The 15,320-nt window shown below is 35.3% G+C and overlaps 1 protein-coding gene across 1 annotated transcript in view; it reads left to right on the plus strand.

Moving 5' to 3' along the window:
• TARBP1 (TAR (HIV-1) RNA binding protein 1) overlaps positions 1-15,320 on the plus strand; it is a 40,854-nt gene that overhangs the window by 18,994 nt on the left and 6,540 nt on the right. Inside the window, exons 15-25 of the mRNA XM_040599370.1 lie at positions 1,367-1,528; positions 3,090-3,283; positions 3,982-4,234; positions 4,318-4,506; positions 7,743-7,942; positions 8,084-8,155; positions 9,306-9,426; positions 10,715-10,825; positions 11,363-11,512; positions 13,435-13,521; positions 14,410-14,606. Coding sequence (XP_040455304.1) covers positions 1,367-1,528; positions 3,090-3,283; positions 3,982-4,234; positions 4,318-4,506; positions 7,743-7,942; positions 8,084-8,155; positions 9,306-9,426; positions 10,715-10,825; positions 11,363-11,512; positions 13,435-13,521; positions 14,410-14,606 — 1,736 coding nt within the window. The remainder of the gene's footprint in view (positions 1-1,366; positions 1,529-3,089; positions 3,284-3,981; positions 4,235-4,317; positions 4,507-7,742; positions 7,943-8,083; positions 8,156-9,305; positions 9,427-10,714; positions 10,826-11,362; positions 11,513-13,434; positions 13,522-14,409; positions 14,607-15,320) is intronic.

A 15,320-nucleotide genomic window follows, 5' to 3' on the forward strand; every position in this document is an offset into this window, starting at 1 on the left:
GTTTAGTGATGGACTTGGCAGTCTTGGGTTAATGGTTGGACCTGCTGATCTCAAAGGTCTTTTCCTATCTAAATGATTCAATGTTCTATGATACGGAACAAGAGAAACTGCAGAGGGGGAAGATCTTCAGAATTCTTTGAATCGTGACCTTTGTCACCTTTAATTTTGTATCATGAAAGGTAGAAAACCAAAACAGATTTGAAGAGAAGACCTCAGTTTAAAGATTTTAAGTCTAGTAGACTGTATTTGGATACTCTTATTGGGAAGAAAGGAGAAGACCAAAAAGCGGAAAGGACGAGATGACTGTAACAAGGAAATGGGCAAAATGTAAATTGGCATTTTTAGTATTATTTACTGAAGAGTGAGTTTAAAAAAGAAAATCAGTTTTGTCTCATGGAGGAAGTTGTATGGACAAGGGTGCAGAAATAATGAACACAAGTCAGAATTGCTTCTTGTGTTAGGCGAGTGAAAAAAGTGTTGTGTTGGGGGGAAAGGAAAGCATGTGTTTTTGCAAGGGTGGAAACATCAAGAGGGGTGTGGGGCTCTGGGATACTTTCTCAGAAGCATATGGGAAGTAGAAATTGAAGGGGAAATGCAAAGAAAGAAAGTCAGTCTGATAGTGGACAGTCCTCAAAATGTGTGTGTGAAGGAAGATTGATGTGAAAAGTGGTCCTGCGGCAAAGCAAAAGTTAAGTTGCATCAGGAGAGCAGTGTCTGAAAGAAAGTGGAGATTCAAAGGTGTATTTTCTCTCAAAGCTAAAGAAGGAAAAGCTCTTTCCTCATGTGGTTCCTGGACTTCATGGCTTTATATGGAGGAGTTTTTTACAATAGGTGAAGATGTTGCAGATACAATAGGAGAATAAAAAAGCGTAAGCAAGGTACTGCCATGAGATAAAAAGTAGCTGGGGAAGAAGTGCAAGGCACACCGTAGTGTATGTGCAGGGTGCGGTGCTGTGCTGTGATCTGGTAACAGAGTTGGCTTTGAACACCACTTCTGATACTTGGCCTAGCTCAGGTGTTTTCACATGGCATTTCTTTGGGCCCAGGAAGGGAAGTTAAGTGAACATGCCAATTAAAAGAAGTGGAGCTTTCTTTCAGAATTTCACAGTCTCTTCTGAGGCATACTGCAGAGCCCTAAACCATAAAGAACCTACAAGTTGAAAAGATCTTAAAAATACCTTCCCAGCATTCCCGCCCCTCCAAAACACCCAAAACCAAACAAACCCAGAATTAAAGAAAGCTGTTCAACTGCAATGACTGCTGTTGTTTTCCTTCTGCTGTCGTTGTTACTATTAGTTTTCTTTCTTTTCAGTTTAAGTTTCCTCCTCTTAATGCTTTGGTTTACCTTTTGTTTCCTCATTTTTAGGTTGGCGATCTGGATCGTTGCGATCTATACTTGGCTTTAATTCCAGAGATAGTCAATTTGTGCTTTCAAGTTGGCTGGAAGAAAGGGCCATCTATCAAGAATTTTATTTTGTCCCTCACAAATGCATCTATTCATAATCTCCAGGAGAGAAGTTCTGAAGAGGTAATTTAACGTTATTTACAACAGTAAATATTAATACAAAAGAAACCAGTAAATATTAATCTAACTATATAAACTACTATAAATATAATTTATTGTGTAAATAATTTCTTATAAATATATTTTATTATACATATCAAGACATTATGAAAAAGAGCATATATGTATATATATTCGCTAACACATGTGTCTATAGTTGGCAGTGTAATATTAATGTCAAATGTTAGTAGCTAAGATTTTTGATACTTCTGTGTTCTTTTGTTATATTTTTTTAGAAGTCTATATAGCTAAAGTAAAACTTTAGTTGTAATAATGTTTACTCAAAACCTTTTTTCTCAAATATGAACCAATCTTACTGTGGAAGTTACTGTTAAATGAGAATGCCTTTTGTATTAACGATTTGTTAAATTTTCAAGCTGGAACATACAGAGAAAAAGAAATTCCACAACCTAGAATTGCTTTGGCTTTTTCATATAGTTATGTTCATTGTCCCATAGTTGTATGTATTAGGCTAGTATATCTGAAATAGATACACTATCAAAAGGTAAGGAAACATTAATAACTTTTATAAAATGTGGAGATTTAAATTAAGACTTAATTAATTTTAAATTTGTTGGGCAGTAAAGCCTGGTATTTTCTGGGTTGAATTATTGATCAAGAACAGTTAAGAACACATTAAAAGATCACAAGTATTTGATTTGCTAGGTTTACTTTTCTAAGGGAACAGAGGAAGACTTAATGTTTATAATTTTTTTTCTTTTGGTTATGTGAGTTACATACTTATTCCAGTTTCAAAGTAAACATTTTCTGGGTCAAACTTAGTGTTTACTGGAGGCCTCTATCAACTTACTTTGTATTCAGTGGAATTATATTATGATGAATTCTTTAGTTGCACGTATAGTATGTCTTCAGTTTAAGAAGAAAAAAAAAAATGCTGAGTAATTACAAATGAGAAAATCTTTTCTGTGCTCTAAACAGCTGAAGGTCACTTGAAGATATTTAAATAACATTAAGTTTTTAACACTGTTAGGGAGCTATATGCTTATTGACTTTTTTTATTGAGACTTTTTATTTCATGCCTCCGTGGATATATGCATTTATCACACAAAATAATCATAGTAGGTTTTGTGACCTTTTAGCCTCTTGGAGCAGTTAGCTTGTGGTATTCCAGATTTCAGCTCTCTTGTTGCATTGGGTTTCTGACTACATGGACCCGCATCTTTTTTCTAATTGCTATCCAGCAATATATATATATGAACAAGATAGAAGTGTTCCATCATAGTCAAGCTAGGTGCCTGCACTTGATGACTAAGTGACTGTAATTTCCAAGATTTATACTTCTTTCAATTCTTGCAGTTTGTGATTGATTGCGCTGACTCAACCAAGCAAAGCTGTATTATGCATCGGGTAAGAAAATAAGGAGGTAGAAGGATGCAGAGTTGCTACGTTGTGATGTCTGAGATGATACAAATAGGAGGATTATCAATTGTATCAACAGGTCATTTGTATCATATTAGAAGAATTAGGTGCATGTGTTGTTCATGTGTAATTTGGTTTTATATAGGAACCGAAACTTAAAGAACAAATTAAAAAAGCAGCTAGCATGGCCTCACTTGCAGCAGTTTGTGAGATAATGGATCAGAAGCCTGAGGCACACCTTGAATCTCTGCCTTCTGTGGATGCTCTGAAGAGATTTATTTCCTTTTCTCAACTCAATGAAGTATTAAAGAAGCCATCTTACTTTGAAGAAAAAAGTAGGTACGTCTGTGCTATAGCTTCAGTAATTCTCCAGAATAAATTTAATTAGCATTGAGCAGTGATGAGCAGTGATTAAGAATGCTGGCTTCTCCTGTTCTTTTCTTTGATAACTTTTTGCCACGATAAAAATGAGGAATTCTGAACACAAACTATTCATTCAGTTTTTCTTTTGTCTTAACATTCAGGTTTTAGAACATTAAAGCAGCTATAACTGATCAGGCTAAAGGTTCTTTTTCTCAGTCCTCTGGTGCTATGAAGCCAGAGCTAGCTTTGAACATTGCATATTCTTATACCAGCTTCAATATATGCACTGCACAGAGCCATAGCATGTATGCAAGTGAGTGTAAATGGAAGTTACTTACTGTTGGGGAAGGGAAGCCCAGAGCCAGCCTGAGGGCTAAAACCCGAATACTTGGGTAACAAAAAAAGATGACCAGCTTATAGTGATGTTTCGACTGAATACTCTCCCAGATGCTTGACTAATGACTGCCTAAGCCCAGAACAGATTTTTCTGTGTTTAAAAAAAAATTATTTGTAGATTTCTCTTCCATTAAGTTGTCCAGTCTCCCTTGAACTTATGTAATTTTTAGTGTCTTGAAGAAGTATGGTGAGTTTGTACGGTTAAACTTCCTGGTGGAGTAGGAATTTTCAGGAAAAATTAATGAAATATATATTTAAGAATAATATTATTCTTACAGCTTATGTGAAGAAACATCTCAAGGATGGGGGAAAATTGTTGCACGCTATATTCATGACCAGTGGGTTTGCCTTCGTTTTATTTTAAATTCATATCCAAGACTGGCTCAGGAGTGTGAAGAACCTTCAGAAATGTCATTATATACAGTTGAAAGGTCAAGAAAAATTCTACAGCTGGCATTAGAAGCGCTAACTATTCTTCCTTCGGACCAAATTTTACCGGTGTTTGACTGCATGAAAGTCCTTGTTCCCAAGGTAAAAGATAAAAACAACTGCACAATATTAAGTTTTGGGAGTGCTTTTTGTCAAATTTAACACTTTATTCTTTTTATTTTCAGCATCTGGATTCATCGGAATCTCTTTGCATAGAAGCATTTGATTTGGCTTGGAAAATTATATCCTCTTCGAGCAACACACAGCTAATATTTTGGTCCAATCTAAAAGCTTTTGTTCAGTTAATCTTTGATACTGAGATTCTCGCTGCTGCTGCAAGTGCAAAGGGTCAAGCATATGCCAAAATAAAAGAGGTCAGTTTTAAGAGGAAGGGAACATAAATTTTATCCAAATCTAATAATGCATTTTGCTGCTTATTTTCTCTTCAGCTATTGTGAATTTTTCATTTCCAAAAAGGTACTAGTTTGAGAGTGTTAAGACAAAAGATCTGAGAATTAGATTGAGGATAAACAAATACATTGTTTGTTCTTGTAACACAGAAAATAAGTAAAATTTCTTCAGTTTTTAGACTGTTCAATATCTTTTGCATTAAGTAAAACAGATTTTTTCAGTCTTCTATTTTTACATTATGCGCTTTGTCTTGAATATTTTGTTAAGGATTTGCCACCTGAACTGTCACAAACTATTAATATTCTGGAAGAATTACGCCTTTTTCTCATAGTTTAGTCTCTGTGAAAATACTTTCTTAAATGAGAAGTTAGAACTGTTCACAGCTTCCGTAGGTGCTGTTGATTAAGCCAACTTTAACTGCTGCTTTAAAGGCGCTTTTTTCCTCTGAGGGTCTTGTGTGTAGAAAACATAAAAATCATAGTCACCTTAGAGTTCAATTTAATACTGCACGGTAGAGCTGCCTCCACAGTTAGGAAGAGGAAAATTTTTTTTTTACTTTTTTTTCTTTTTGTTTTTTTCCCCCAAGATGCATGCAGTTTTCTGTACTCCAGAGTTCTTGCATATGTCACGGTATTCTTTTTTCATTTTGAGTCACTGAAATGATGCCTAAGTGAAACTAAGTCACAAAACTAGGATGTTGGTTCATCATAGCTTTACACACTGGGAAGTTGTTTACTATTTCTTTTCTAAATAAGCTTTCTTGGGTTTTTTGGTGGGTTTTTTTTTTTTCCCTCCGAGCATCAATTAAATATTTGTGCACAACAGTCCCGAATGACTGTAAGACTTTTACCAGAGCAGTAATACATTACATATTAGTTGCCAGTATATATGTATGCTTAGACTTACTGTGTTACATGCTGCTTTGTGCTTGGCACAAAAATCCTGCTAGGAGGGGTTGCAGTTTTGCTTTGAAGTCATCGTAAGTAGCTCCGTTCTGGTGTCATCACACTCTTAATGGTAAATAATAGGAAATGTCTCAGCTTTATTTTCAGCCCAGGCACTTCAAGATTATTTTGAATAAAACAGAGAAAAACAGATAACTTCTTAGCTATTTAAAATTGCTGTGATATTTCCAGCCTTAAGAATCTTAAAATATAGTCCCATTTATTTTCTCTTTGTTCTTTTTGAAAACTTGCTTCAGATGAATGTTACTGTAATCTATTTTAAACAGTAGATAACATTTCAGTCTTTGTTTGGACCCAAGCCAAAATAAGATACGTATGCGAAGATGGTAAAGTCTCCCTTCAGTTCCAGGCATCGGTTAGCTTTTTCTTTTAATGTAGATCTGTAATGGATAATTGTACGCTCAGTGTTGTAGTAACTGATAAGCTGTAGTTAGTTTTTTATTTTTCTTTGATCTTAAATTTTAAGTACTTCAGAATTACTGTCTTACCTTCAGTCTTAGTATTTCAAGCATTATGTAAGGTGTATTTTGCTGATGTTGAGAGTCTGGAGTCTGTGTGACAGCTATCCCATTGTCTGCAGTGGGACATACCATGACAGCAGGCATCAAGGAGCTAAGGTCTCCTATAAACACAGGGGCATCTGGTTGAGCCACCTTCTGCCCCTTCATAAGAAAATGAAGATGAAGTTCCCAAGCAAGTGTCTACTTAGGTATGTTCTTATCCCAGCCCTCAGCAGTCTCTGTTGCTCTTGTGCAATGGCTATATAGGTTTAGCTAAAGAGAAGGGAAAATTCAAACTGCCTGATTTGTCACAGAAGCGTAATTTTAATTTCGTCTACCTTAGTGCACTCTGTCTTTTTAATAATAGTTAGAAATGATGGAACAAAGGAGCATTTTTGAGCCAAAAAAGGGTAAAATCTGGAAGGGTTTCTGCAGAGGTGCCCAGACCACTATGTTCTTAAGCTTCATTTCTTCTGCTGCACTTTTCCTTTGTGATTATTCAGATGCTAGTTGTGCTAGATCTTACATTTCTTAAATTTCTTTTGTGTGTGCTGGACTTTTAATATGTTAATGAGACAATTGAGAAACATTCCAGAATTGAGAAAAGCGTAGTAAATGTCATGCAGCTTCCCTAGAGGTGAAACACAATAGTTCAATTTCGGAATTATTAGGGGAGTTACAATGCCTGTCTCTGCACTAAAAGAAAAGTTTAAATTCTTTGTAAAAAGACCAAATGTTTCTAGGGTGTGGGTTTTTTTTCCCCAGAAAGTGTTTCTTCAGAGTGCGTTCCAGTATTAAATTTAAGCTTTTCATGGGCTTCTTGGTGCTTTAATCCTAGCAATTCAGAACAATGTTCTCTATAAAAATGGAGTTACTGTCAAAGAACTGTCATGTTATCAAAAGTATCATTTTGGAGCGAGGAAGAGAGTAAGCTTTGTCTTGTAAGAGCTGTCACACCATCTGGAATACCATTCTCATGGACAGCTCTAACTGATGATGTCTAAAAAGGTCTTTATAACTCCCCCACCTATTCATTCTGAATCTCCCTGTCCTCTCCAAAATGCTTGCAATTTCTTAGAAAAAAAATACTTTTAAACTGAAGTTTACCCTTGCACTTAGCTTAACGAAAGGAGTAGGAACAGAAAATTCTGGGGCTGCTTTTCTCGTTTTCTTTTTCCCCTCCTTGGGGGAATTCTAGATAGCGGTTCCATATATCTTAAATATGCCATCCTCAAAAACAAAAAGTAAATGGTAGAAAGACATTTTTCCACTTTTCCACCAAACTTAACTATGAACTTTTAACTTCAGTATGAATGTAGTCCTCATTAGAGAATTAGTGATATGGCTACCTATGGAAGAAATTTTCTGTAATTTTTTTTTCTAAATTGGTAAGGATTAATTAAAAACACCAGGTTTGTACTTGTGAAGTAAGCCCAGGTGCATTTGTTCAAGTTACCAGGAGATTCTGTGTAAAGCATCTGGTGTTACATCTGTTTAAGCAAAGATCTGTTGTGTCTGTTGTTAACATAAGCATGTACCGGGCCAATTGTTGCCCACTCACTTGCCCTTAAATCAGGGAATTGTAAGTAGATTGAAGACAGCGTTAAACTGAGGAGAGTTAGGATGCAGAAGATCATCAGATCTGTTAAAATAGATATCACTGCAATAATATTCCAATAATTCTAGCACTTCTGAAAACTAGATTTTGAATCTTTTATTTCTTCTTCTTTTCAGATAATTTTTAAGCTCATAGATATGTCTGCTACAAAGACTGGAGTCTTCAGTGTGGTCCTTAGCCACTGTTGTCGATCTTGGATTTTTCCCACTGTTGATGAGAGAAGTGCCTTGACAAATGCTTTCTTAAATGCTGGAAGTTATTGTGAACTTATCACTGAGGCCTGTGTCTTTGGAACTGTATTTAGGAGAGATCAGAGGTACTAAAAAAAAATACCTTTGTGATTGTATTTGTTACAATTTTGTGTGCTTTGTTTTCTTTTAAACTTTGAGATAACTGTTGAAAGTTTTTGTATGCTATTCTGCTAATTTTGTTACTTTGCGTTCTTTTATCTGCGAAGACTTATTCAGGATGTGCATGCCTTCGTAGAAAATCTTGGAGAAAAATGTGCAGCAAATGTTGTTACTGAAAGGTAATAATTTTGAGGCTCCATCTTAAAATATTCAGTGTGAATTGTCTTCACTGTAGTTATGATTGATGCTACAATAGGAAAGATGCTGGGTTTGAAGTCAGCTTCTTATCATAAAATATCTTGAGTTGAAAGGGACCCATAAGGAGTATATTAATAACCTTTTAAAATATATGGTTAAAAGGAGTATACATCACATCATATTTGTAATTCAAATACGAAATGTAGAAAACTGCTAAGTATTTTCAAGAAAATATATCCTACTTGTTAACCTGAATGGGACTGAAATAACTACTTCCTCATTGTTTCACCTCATAATACTTCTTAGGTTGCAGAGCTGATATGTACCTTACTGTAGGCAAAAAAGTTAAGAAACTCGGGCTGTAATGCAGCCAGATTGGGAGCTTGGCTTAACATTGGTTGTAGGCCTTTTAGGTTACATACTGGCAAGAGGCTCTGCCTCTAGTTTTTGAAACAGGGACATTGGATTAATTGCTATTTTTTTTGTAGTTTCACTTCCACCTTTACTCAGTGGAAGAAGTTCAGAGAAACAGTTCTAACATAGTGTCTTGAGGAGTGTTAGTAGTTGATAAAACCTGAGCTTTTAAAAAAATCTACTGCCAGACTTCACTATTCCTGTATTTTCTCTCAAAAGCTTTTTGGTTTTCAAATGTCTGGTTGTGACAGTCTGCAGCTGTGTGATGCTTTGTTACCTGTCATTATCTACTCTTGTTAACTCTACTATTGGCATTAATTTTTCCAGATGTCCCCAAGTAACTAATAGGAATCAAGTGTTGTTTTGGACTAGAATATTTGACCAAAACTGTAAACATAAATTAGTTGTTTAACATTACAGTTTACAGGCACAAAACTTCAAATACTTCTTATGATATAGCTGTTTCTGTTGAAAATTATTTTAAACACTAAGATTCTATTGAAGACCTGTGTATAGAAGCAGGGGCAGGTTGTCTGGAACTCACTGGTTTTCTTCATCAACAATGATGAACAGCCTAAAATTCTGGTTCTGGGTATTTGCATTTTTTCTTACTACAGATTATCTTGATGGCTGTATGTTCAAGAATGGTGCTTTTTTGTAATTTAGGAATTATCTTTCCCTGAACAAGTAGAGTTTACTTTATTTGATATTTTACAGTACAAATAGAGATGATCACTACGTTCGGGTTTGTGCTATTAAATTTCTGTGCTTGTTGGATGGATCAAATACCTTGCATAAGGTGTTTATGGAAGACATTTTCATCAAACTACTTGATAAGGTAAGCTTAATTTCTCTTGGTATATAAATGTCACATTAGTACAATTAAAAAATGCAAAGTATTTACAGTTGACAGGATGTATTTACAGCTGTTTGTGTAGCCTGTCTAGATTTGCCCAGTAATAGCACTTTTTTTTTTTTTTTTGTTATGAGGCGGAAGTTAATTCAGCCAAACCAAAATAGTGAAAATTGTCTTTTGGGCCTATTTCTCCCTTCTCAGTGGATTTTCTGACTTCACCAATCGTTATCCAAATTGTTCCATTAAGAATCTTCCTTTAGGCTGTATTTTGAAGCACTGCATTTCACTCTTAACAATTGCAGACTATCTTTTGAACTGAGCGCTGTTGTCTCTTTAGAAGACCATTATAAAAAGAAGTAGTGGAGAAGGTTGGAGTCTGATTTCCTTTGTATCCTGGCTGCTTATGCATTGGCAGTAAAGTCAATGATAAATTAGCAAATCACCCACGCATTCTGGTACTATAAGAACAAGAAATGGGTGGTCCTTCATTCCTGTCAATTAAATACTGGAGGAGAATGGATAGTATTTGTGTAAGACTGATCGAGTAGGGAAAAGTAAGCTTGAAAAGTGATTTCCTTACTTGCTTACGTATGAAGTTTAAACATAAGAAAATAAAGCATATATGCATTTCAATACTAATATAGGACTTGGGTTACCAAATTATTGTCTTTATAGAAGTTAAGGAAATAGTTTTGGGTGCCATATATTTTGAAGGCCAAAAGAGTACGTAGGGAAAGAAGCTGTGCAGAACATGAATTTCAAATCTTTCTAAAGCTCCATTTATCTCATCTTATTTTCATTCACATAAAACATCTTATGGCAGAATGTAGATTTCTGTCTCAAAACTAGAGCTGTAGTTACAAGCTCATCTAATTGATAGCATGACTAAACCCATCTTGTAAATGTAGACACTGAAGTAGCAATGTTGTCATTTATTAACATCTTAAGCTGTCATGTAAGAGCTAGAGTCTTCATCCTCCATTTTATGTAGTCTTATTTTAATTATTCATATACAGTAGGTGCTGTAAATTCTTCAACTTTGTGCTATTTAAAAAGTCTTTAATAGCTAACATTTTGGTAAAAATACTAACTGGAACTGTAGTTTTTTTTTCAACTTCCCAAATTTCTCATGGACCAGCTTCAAAATTTAATTCTAAATACATTTAAGGCTGATACTAGCTGTGCACTAGACGCTGCCTTCTCAAAGTGTATTTCCATGTATTCAGTTTTAAAGGAAGAATAAATAATAAACTTTTCCATTTGCTTTTAGGATGAACTGGTATCCAGATCTAGAACACGCTATTATGCAAACTCTTTACAACATAGAATTAAAAACCGGGTATGGCAGACACTCTTAGTTCTTCTTCCAAAGCTTGACCAGGTATTACTCTTCACTATGAATTTTTAAGTAAATACCTACTTTCAAGAATAATTTGATGTCATGCAAACTGCATACGTTAAATTACAGCAGGGTATAAAAGCATGTAATCTCTGTGGCTGCTGTAAAATTTTTGTGTGGTTTCATTCTCTCCGTCTGAAATCATGGATTTATGACCCATTTCTAGAGGTCACTGAAAACTGGGTCTTGAATTTGTGAGTTGTAGGAGACTAGATTGTTCCTGTTAAAGCTAGCTAAAACTCTGTACTGACAATCTGATTTAAAACTTTTCATTTAGTAAAAATGTGTCTGCTTTATGAACACTCAGGAAATTGAGAAATTGTAGTTTCATTTAATGCCCCTTCATAATAAAATGTTGAAGAAGTGTAATAAAGAAGTTAGATGGTTCTACGATGCTCTCATTAGAGTATTAAAACTATCTTAATATTACGATAAAGCTGAGAATTTTATTTAGCATTTTTTTCTTCATGGAAATTACTAACATATGCATTAAATGATTATCTGATTTTGTTTTCTCAGAATTTTTTGTGTGGAGCCCTTGACAAAGTGTTTCAGGCTGGATTTGGTAATAATCAGGCATCTGTGAAATACTTCATAGAATGGATTGTTATCTTGAGTCTACATAAATACCCCCAATTCCTTAACAAATTCTGGGATTGCTTTTGCTATGTAAGTAAGAAATTTGGCATTCACTTGAAGAATAATTTGAACAAAAAGGGTACAGTTTGTCTTCACATACCTTATTTTCTGTGTATTCCAGTTTTTCTTTAGAAGCAGTGGGTTGTTGAGCAGATCAAATTAACTTGGTAGTCAGTCTGAACTATAGCCTGAGACATTTAGAAATTTGTGATATAGAAGTAGCTGAAGACAAGCAAATACTTTCACTGGAGAGATTTCCTTTTATAATGTACCACTCTGGACAGAGTAGAGCTGCCATAGTGAGTCAGCGTACTCCTTGGCAGTTGCCAGGATAAGACCCATCAGGAGCACGTGGATGCCCTAGAGTCTGAGTTTGTGAAGATACTGCACAGTCACTTGTGGTTTCCCCACCCAGCTTTTATTTTCTACATCTTGTGTTGTCAGTGGGAACATGACTTGCATAACACATACTCAGTTTGCAGCTTATAATATGGACTTCTCTCGCAGTGGGGTTCTGTAATGCGGTTCCAAAACTGGAGTTTTGGAATTATGGTACCCAAAAGTCATGAAAGGGTTGACTGAGGAGAACTGACTTACTGGCATTTCACTTTTATGTCTTGGATTCTTCTCTAAGTAATTACCTGTAAGAGTTGGCCTATAGAAATAGCAATAGTCTTGTATTTTAATGTCCTTGAATTTGTAGCATCGTATATGTGGGCTGAGTAGAAAATGTATGTGCTTGCATCTCCTCCATTGTATAGGAAGACATTACTTGCAGTTTGCAGTGGTGCCTCTGCTGAAGGTCACCACTTGTAATAATTAAATGTAGGTATCTTCTTTTTCATTAAATAGCCTAGTTGCTACTGTAGGTTTTTTAAAAGCCAAACGGTAGGATAAGAATTAAAATTAAATTTCAGAAAATGGGAAAACTGTATATATATGGGGTTTTTGCCCAAAACCAGGCAGTTTTTTAATATGGCTGTGAGACTATTTTGCTTACTAGCAATGCGTGCTGTGGTTTTGGGGGCTTTTGTTTGTTCTTGTTTCAGGATTTTTTGTGGGGTGTTCTTTTCTGCACAGGGCAAAAATTTTACTTGCAGTTTAGAGTTTATGCTTTTTGGGTTTTTAAGTGTATAAAGATGCCTTGTCATGCCTATTTGAGCTGATGAAAAGTGCTGTAAGGGGTGTGTAACCTTTTCCTGTTTCTGAGTTCCTTCTAAGAGCTCAGGCAGCTGGAACTGCTATCATCTTAGTGGATGGTAATCTTTTGGGTCAAAGTGATCTCATGCTCATAACAAATGTACCGAATCACAGGGGGCCCATTTAAACAAACAGAGCGAACAGAAAACATGTCAGTTTATGAAAAAGGAATACAGATTGTATTTTCAGAGGCTATCCTGGAAAACGGTAACTCTGAAAAGGATTTTCAGGATCATATTGAAAAATAAGCTGAAGTTGAGCACCCAGTGCAGTGCTGTGGCAAAATGGGTGAATAGGAACCATATCTGTAAACAGAAGTGGTGAACAGAAGTTGGAAATGCATTTTTTCAGTATAGAGTGTGGGGGAGGTTGATGCTAGGCTATTCATTCTGTGTTCAATACCTGTCTGTGTGATGCCATGGAAAAGCATGAACACTGAAAACAATCCCCAAGCTTTTTATTTGGTTAGGGTTTTTCAAGGGTAGGGGGAAATACAGTGAATTTGAGTTGAATTTTAGCTCATTTACACTGCTGTATACTTCATTCTTACAGATGTGCTAGTAAAAAGCAATTAATGTGTTAGAAAAAGTGAAATCTTAACAGTATGAACTTTGCATTTTTGACAGTTTTGCTGTGGAAACGCATAGTTTTTTTAAACAACATTGATATTGCGCATGTGCAGAACATGCTGTAAAAACTTCTAGGGTATGAAAACCTTTTATATATGCATATTTCTTGTTCTTTTGCTTTAGGATGAAGAAAAGCTTAAAACAAGTGTCTGCACATTTTTATCAGTGTTATCCCACTTTGACATTGTTCTTCAAAATACCTCAGAGAAAGTAAGTTTGACTAAAAGTGTTCATTTATTCAGTTGTACTGTATATGGAATTACAAAATAAAAACAGTTTTTGTGGTCTGTTTTCAGAACCTTTTTAATACCTACTTCCTATTGTAAGGTGTCCTTTGATATGGAAAGTACTAACTCTTCCTGTCACCTCTTCAGTGTATTTGGCTTATGAAAATCAGTTAAATGGCAGGTGTTCTGGATACATAGGGTCTGATTTGCTGTGAGTTTTACTAGAGTAGCCACTCCAGTTGTAACTGAACGTGTGGATGCATGTGGGTTTGTTTTTCTTGCTGCTGCTGTTTAATCTGCATGAAATTGGCCAGAGATAACCTCAGAAGGAGGTGACCTTTCTATTAGAGGAACAACACCTGAACCAATGTGGAGTTCTTTGGCAGTAGCTAGTTGATACTACATTTAGAAGTCTTTATTTCGAATTTTCAATTTTTTTATTGAAGTTTAAAATAAGAAATAGTTGTTACATTAGATCAACTACTTAACATCTGCAGCAATCCAGGCATTTCTGTTATTTTTTTGGTGTTTGCATACATTTGCAAGATCAGCTTTCTAAGTGCTAGAAAATCAGGAGTAAATAGAGGTTTCTGTGTATGCAGAATAATTTTTTTTTTTAAAGTAAATTGATACATTTTCAAAACACAAGTGGGACTGTAAGTCTGTGCCCTAGCGGGAGGGAGGGAAGGAAATCATGACCGTTCTCTGAAGCCTGTGTTGGCACATTTATGTACTGTTAAAGCTTTGGACTTTGTGAAAGGCTGTTATTTGAGGAAGCCGGTTTCTTGGCCAACTCTTACTTCTCTACTTCTGAGTGGTACATTAAGACTTAACATAAATGAAAGAAACTTCTTTATCTTTGGTTTTTTAGAAGCCAGCTTTGAAGAAAGCCCTCATAGTTGTTCTACAGTGGTGTTTCAACCATAATTTCAGTGTTCGACTTTATGCGTTAATTGCCCTTAAAAAAATCTGGGGCATGTGCAGAATGTTGCATGTGGAAGAATTTGATGCTCTGACACCAGTTATTGAATCTAGCCTTCAACAAGTGGAAAACATGCATGGCACAGGGTGAGTAAAATTCTTCTGACTTACAGCGTAACATTATTCTTCTGAGCCATTTGCAGCAAGTTTAATTTTCTAAAACAGCACTTGGTGATTTCTATGGGGAGTTGGAGGGGCTGGGTGTGTGTTTTTAATGGTTTAAAAAGAAACCAAAACTTGGAAATTGAAATCTAATTATCATCAAAGAAAATGAGGCTGTAATACTACACTGAATTTATCACTTCAAGTACAAGAGGGAAAACTCAAGGCGTGTTTCAACAGTGTTTGTAATTTAGAGGTGGGATAAAAAAAGACAGTCAGGAGTGCTTAATGTTCTTACCTGATGGGTTTTGAAGCGATAAAATATTATTCCAAACTTCCTAATACAAGTAAATTCTCAAATATAAAAATCCGAAATGTTTTCGGTGTTAATATTTGAAATTTGAAAAAAACCTTCTGTGGGACAAAAATGGATGGGAAAAGAAATTTGGGGTGATGATTAAAATGACCTTTAGATTACTGAATTTTGTACTATCTGTGTATCAGCCCTATTTTTAGGTGTTAATTAAAATTATTTAGAATTTCTGACTGTTTTCAGAGTAACTGGCAGTCTTTTCTTCTTTTTTGAGAACATCAGTATTCATTTCCCTAATCAATGTCACTGTTCCATCCAAGTTGGCATGTCAAGACATGGGATAGAAAAAAGCAGCAGAGGGAAGAGTCTGCTTTCATTTTTTTGAC

The sequence above is a fragment of the Falco naumanni genome, chromosome 6 (assembly GCF_017639655.2).
Source record: "Falco naumanni isolate bFalNau1 chromosome 6, bFalNau1.pat, whole genome shotgun sequence".
NCBI lineage: Eukaryota > Metazoa > Chordata > Aves > Falconiformes > Falconidae > Falco > Falco naumanni.